This window comes from Arachis duranensis, chromosome 2 (assembly GCF_000817695.3).
Source record: "Arachis duranensis cultivar V14167 chromosome 2, aradu.V14167.gnm2.J7QH, whole genome shotgun sequence".
Classification (NCBI taxonomy): domain Eukaryota; kingdom Viridiplantae; phylum Streptophyta; class Magnoliopsida; order Fabales; family Fabaceae; genus Arachis; species Arachis duranensis.
The window spans coordinates 92672206-92678124 of NC_029773.3; the positions used below are offsets into that span (position 1 = coordinate 92672206).

The 5919-nt window shown below is 24.2% G+C and overlaps 1 protein-coding gene across 1 annotated transcript; it reads left to right on the forward strand.

The window, feature by feature from the left end:
* Positions 1-2924: 2924 nt before the first annotated feature.
* On the forward strand, positions 2925-5662 carry LOC107476330 (trihelix transcription factor PTL). Its single transcript, XM_016096131.3, has 2 exons — positions 2925-3416; positions 5170-5662. Exons 1-2 carry the CDS (start codon positions 2992-2994, stop codon positions 5660-5662), a joined length of 918 nt encoding a protein of 305 aa, XP_015951617.1. The 5' UTR covers positions 2925-2991.
* The last annotated feature ends 257 nt before the right edge of the window (positions 5663-5919 follow it).

Below are 5919 nucleotides of genomic sequence, written 5' to 3' on the forward strand. Positions count from 1 at the left end.
GATACAGTGAAAGTTCTGCCTTCCATCATCCTACACAGTATCATATCATAGCCTTTTGATACGCTGAAGGTGTCATATGATAAACTAATGTTAATTTTCCTAACAACCCTTGATTTTTCTCACATTAAATATATTGTTAATTAAGCTTAGTTAGTTTACAATAAAAAAAATAAACAGGACATAAAGAAAAGTATCATGAATGACTCGAGTAGTAAGTAGGTTTTGTATTATTCATTTGTATTATGATATACGGATATTGATATAAATACAGGATACAATATAATATAAGATATGGAAATACATATATATAAAATATAAAATATTTTTAAATAAATTATAATAATATTTTAATATTTTTTATTAATGTTAAAATATAAATTATTTTTTTATTATTTTTAATTTTTTTTATTAAGACACAATTAAATATAACAAACATGCATATCAAATATGTATCATATCCCAAATTTAAAATATATCTAACACACGAATATAATAATTTAGTAAAGTATCTATATTTTATAAATTGCACACGTTTTGTAATAGTTTTCTGTGTTTTTTATAGTTAGGAGAAATTCTAATTAAATAATTACACTTAATATTTTTAAGAATTAATTGTGTGTGAGAGAGAGAAAAGGCATAACAAAAGGATTTCTCGTCATAGTATTTCCAATTATATAGTTTCAATATTCTAAAAAACTTGGGTAGAAATTAAATTTGGAACATTATGAAAAGTTAAAAGGTGCAGCATCCAATGGCACTCACTATACACGCGTCAGCATTGCAAACTTGCTGTCTTCCATTCATATTAACACATGCTTCCATTAACCCTAATAATTTTATTAATATATTTCACAGTAATATACTAGTAAATTAATTATTAGGATAATATATATCTTTTGTATTTAATATATATATATTTTTATTTAGTATTTCTAATAACGTTTAATTATATTTAATTTTATTTTTAATATTTTTTATTTGTATCAAAATTTTCTAAACTTAATTTTAAGTAAAATATTGGGAATAAAATTAAAAAATTTTAAAAATAATTTAGACACAAATTAAAAATATTAAAAATAAAATAAAATGAATTGATTAAAGATAAAATTAAATAAAATTAAATGTTAAGAGTATTTTTGAAAAATTTTAGGGCCTTACTTACTCTTTCAGTCTTTCTTATACTGTACCTGAACAATGACACACAACGAAGCAACGTTATTTTGATGTTCTTCAAAAAGCCAAAATAATAACTTGATAGATAATACACTCTTAATATATACCAACTACATTAATATATAGCGTTTTTTTTTTTCTCTCCACTATTCTCAAATCATTGGTGCTATACAAGAACTAAGTAAAAAAGAAAGATTAATAATTATGTGAAAGTAAATGTAAATTGAATAATAAGTAAGATTATTAAATATAAAATCATATTATTAGAAATATAATAATTTATGTGTTTTTATTTATTACTTAAATTTTTAAATAAATAATTTTATAACATGATATTATAATAATAAATGATAAAAAAAGTTAGAATTCAATTTTTATTATCCTAAAAGAAAGTAATTCAGTATAATTATTCGTATATTAAAAGAAAGTAATTCTTATTGACTTAAAGTTTTAATTTTAAGATAAGTGATTTCAAGATATACGAATGAATAATATTTGTTTATGGGTTTATATATATACTAATTAATAATGTTACAATTAGATTATTAGTTATCTTCATCATTATTTATGTAAAGTTATGCAACCTATTTTTTAACTTTTACTATTATAAAGTACTCCTCTCATGTAATACTTCTTATATATAAAATCTTTTGTCCAAATTATGATTTAAATTTCAAATAAACCCTAAATTTCTGAACCTATAAAATATTTTTAGATATGCACCCATTTTCTTTTTTCTTTACTTTTATTATGGTAAAAACTATATTTAATCAAGAATTTTTTAGCAATAAAAGTGCATAAATTTAATTTGGAGAACAATGAAAATCAACTAATAATCAACCAACATAACTTTTATATAAATTTTTTTTAAATTATCTAATTTAATTAGCTGATTTTTTTAATTTTTCTAGTAGATTCAATAGTGGCTACTAGCCAGCTACTAAAACAAATTTATAAAATTAGGATAATACTAAGACTAATTTTTAAATAGTTAAACAGAAGCATGTAGATCGTTTTATATGTAACAATATACAAATCTGTTTTATTTAGAAAATTAGGATAATACTAAGACTAATTTTTTTTTTAGTTTAGTTATTATCATAAAACTAGTTATTCTAAAAACTGATAGGTAAAAATATATAAATTATTATATTTTTAATACATCTCTGCATATAATAAAACTTTTTTTCTTTTGAATTTTTATGTGTAAATTTTTGCATAAACATTTTTTCTATTTTATTTACTTTATGCTAAAATTATTTTTTAAGATAATAATTAAATTCTAAATTTATTTATAATAAAAACTCATATATATATATATATCATATTATAAAATTACTTGATGTATAAAGACACACAAACAAATAATTATATTTACATATTATGTGTCACCAAAAAATATTTACATATTATGTATTATGTAAAAGAGATATGAGAGAAATTTAGTACAAAAAATCTCTTAATTAGAATATTAGATCGAATAGAAATTTAAAATTTTAACTAACTTTTTATTTCTTCTTCTTATTATTATTATACATATTTCTTATTATTATTATACATATTTAAGTGAAAACTCAAGTGCAGTCGATTTCACATGAAAGTTGATAATAAAGAGTTGTTATATAAAAATTTAGTCAAATCATTTAACGACTCTCAACTATCAACTTTACGTGAGGTGGACTGGGCCGCATATTTAATTTATAAAAAGCCAAAAAGGTTGAAATAGAGAAGAAGTTCCTCTCTCACTCTCACTCTCTCTCTCTCTCTCTCACTCTATCTTTGGTCTTCTTCCTTCTACCCTACACAGAGATTCTAATAATGGAAATGGAAGATCATCATCACCAACTTCATCATCAGCAGAACCACCACTACGGTTGTTTAACCGATCTGTTAATGAACAACGCTCCTATGCACCAATCCCAACCACCGCAACCACCAATAACACTAGGCGGAGCCACCAGCCACCACCAGCAGCACCACCACCGCAACCTGCCACCGTTGCCGGAGACAACGATGACGATGTTTGAGATGATGGGAGCGCCACGTGGGGTGGTTATGAATAGCGAGTTGGCATCAACAACAAGAGGATCAGGTGTGGGAGGGTGCATGGGTGGGGATGCATCCTCAAACAACGGAAGATGGCCAAGACAAGAGACTCTCACTCTTCTTGAGATCAGATCTAAGCTTCACCCTAAATTCAAAGATGCTAATCACAAAGGTCCCTTATGGGAACAAGTTTCCAGGTACTATTCTCAATTTTAATTACTAATCCTACTAATTAATTATTACTAATTATTATTTATATATCTTGTGCCCTTAATGTTACAAATTAAAAAAAATTATTTGAAATACAAAAAATTTAAATTTTTAATACATTTATTTTATATTTATTAATAAAAAAATTTAAAATTTTTCATTAATACTAAGCTTATCATGTGCAATTAAGATGCATATTAGCTAAAATCTTATTATTATTCTAGCTTCAAGTTTTAATATGCTAATTTTGTGTTTATTTATGTTTTTTTTTTTTGGAAAGAATGTGAATAAAATTGAGTGTGAATTAAGTGTGATCATTCTCATTAATTAGTTTAATTAATTTTTTATGCTTTCTTTTAATGGAAAAAATTAAGCATCATTATGCATTATTAATTTTGTTGTTTCTTGGAAGGTGGAATATATATATTTATTATTAAAATTTTCTATGATTGATAATCCTGTACTAATTACTGTATAATTAAAGGGGAACCTTTGCATATCAAATCTAGTAGTACGGTTCTCGTTCTCCATTTTGGAAATTTCAAAATTTGGACCCTTTTTTTAGGTTTAAGTTTAATTAATTGTTCCCTTTATTATTTTTTGCCCCCTTTGATTTGAAGTTTGAACCTTGCATGTATGTCTTCTACATATTTATAGTATAAAATGACATAAACCAATTGAGGCTCTTCCTTCCGAGACATTCACTTTTCTATGGCAATTGGAGTAATACAAGAACACAAAGACGTCACTATGCATGCACATTCAATAGAATTATTAATTACCAAAAATGTTCACATAAACTAGGGTTCCAATACCATTAATTATGTAAATACTAAATAGTGTTGTCCAATTGATGATTACAAATGGTACCCATTAATTATTTTATAATATATAATATTAGGCATGGTATATAGTTTGAAGAATTTAATTTTGATACACTAATAGGTATAAAGTGTTTTACATAGTCGTGCAATCACATCTGTTTTTTGAATGATCATTCACGCTATTAATGTAAAAGATAGTTATTTTTACTAATATAGCAATATGTAATTAGATGTACGTATAAAACTACTTTATACTAATAGTGTATTAAAATTAAATTCTAATTTAAATTCCAAAAATAATTACTTATTAGGACAGACTTTTGTTAATAAAAATGTTGTGTTTCATGTTATATATCTTATTTTAGAAGATGTTATAGGTCAATATAGTAATACCCTTAATTATGATTCAAGTTGTAACTCAATAAGCTATTAGAATATATTTAAAATATTATATATCAATATATTATTTAACTATCTTTTAAATTAATTTCATATTTAATTAATTTAATACAGTAATAATAGAAAAACAGCAATTTAGATTATTTTATTTAATATAACGTCTATAATTTTATAGATATAACATTTAAAATTATATATTTATTATATTTGATATCAAATATTTATTTTAAAAATAATTAATAAATATAAAATAAAACAATTTTAAACTGATTTGAACTCATTTTTATTATCTCAAAAACATTTCTAATTTTGATATAATACAACAACATTAGATATTATAACACCTTATCACACTATTTTTATTTTACGACTTAAGCGTAAAATTCTGTGTGGTTGGGTGTTATAGATATCAAGTTTATTCTTAAGTCATTAATTATCATGAATTCTAACCGATGAAATAATGTTAAATAGTGAAGTTAATTTGTGTTGATGATGGTAGTTAATTGTGAATAATTAGGATAATGTTAGAAGAACATGGATACCAAAGGAGTGGAAAGAAATGCAGGGAGAAGTTTGAGAATCTGTACAAATATTATAAGAAGACAAAGGAAGGAAAAGCAGCAAGACAAGATGGGAAGCATTATAGGTTCTTTCGCCAACTTGAAGCCTTGTTTGGAGACAACAACAACAATTCCAACAACTTTGTTACCAACAACAACCTTATTAATTTACAAACAAATCAAGACAAGTTTCATAATCATCACTATTCTCATCATCATCACAATAACAATTATAATAATAATAGTGTAAGCCTCATCACAAACTCCACTAGTGAGTTTGACACATCATCATCAGAGACTGATGATGATCATGAATCGAGGAAGAGGAAGAGGAGGAGGTGGAAGATGAAGATGAAGATGAAGGAGTTCATTGACTCGCAAATGAGCAAGCTTGTGAAGAAGCAAGAGGAATGGCTTGAGAAGCTAGTGAAGACATTTATTATTGAATAATGATGAGTCGTAGAATTTGATTTTGATATATTATAAAAATATTATTTTTATTTAAAATGCGACTAAACAAATAAATCGTATTTTTAAACAAATTTTTATATAAAATATATTTTTAGCATTTTTATTGGAGTCGAAATCATATATATTCTAAAATTATTGAATATTCATCTACATAAATATATAAATATAAATTTGTTATTGGAGGGTTTACAAACAAATTGAGTGACCAATAATAGGTTTACAAAAAGTGGTTGTTG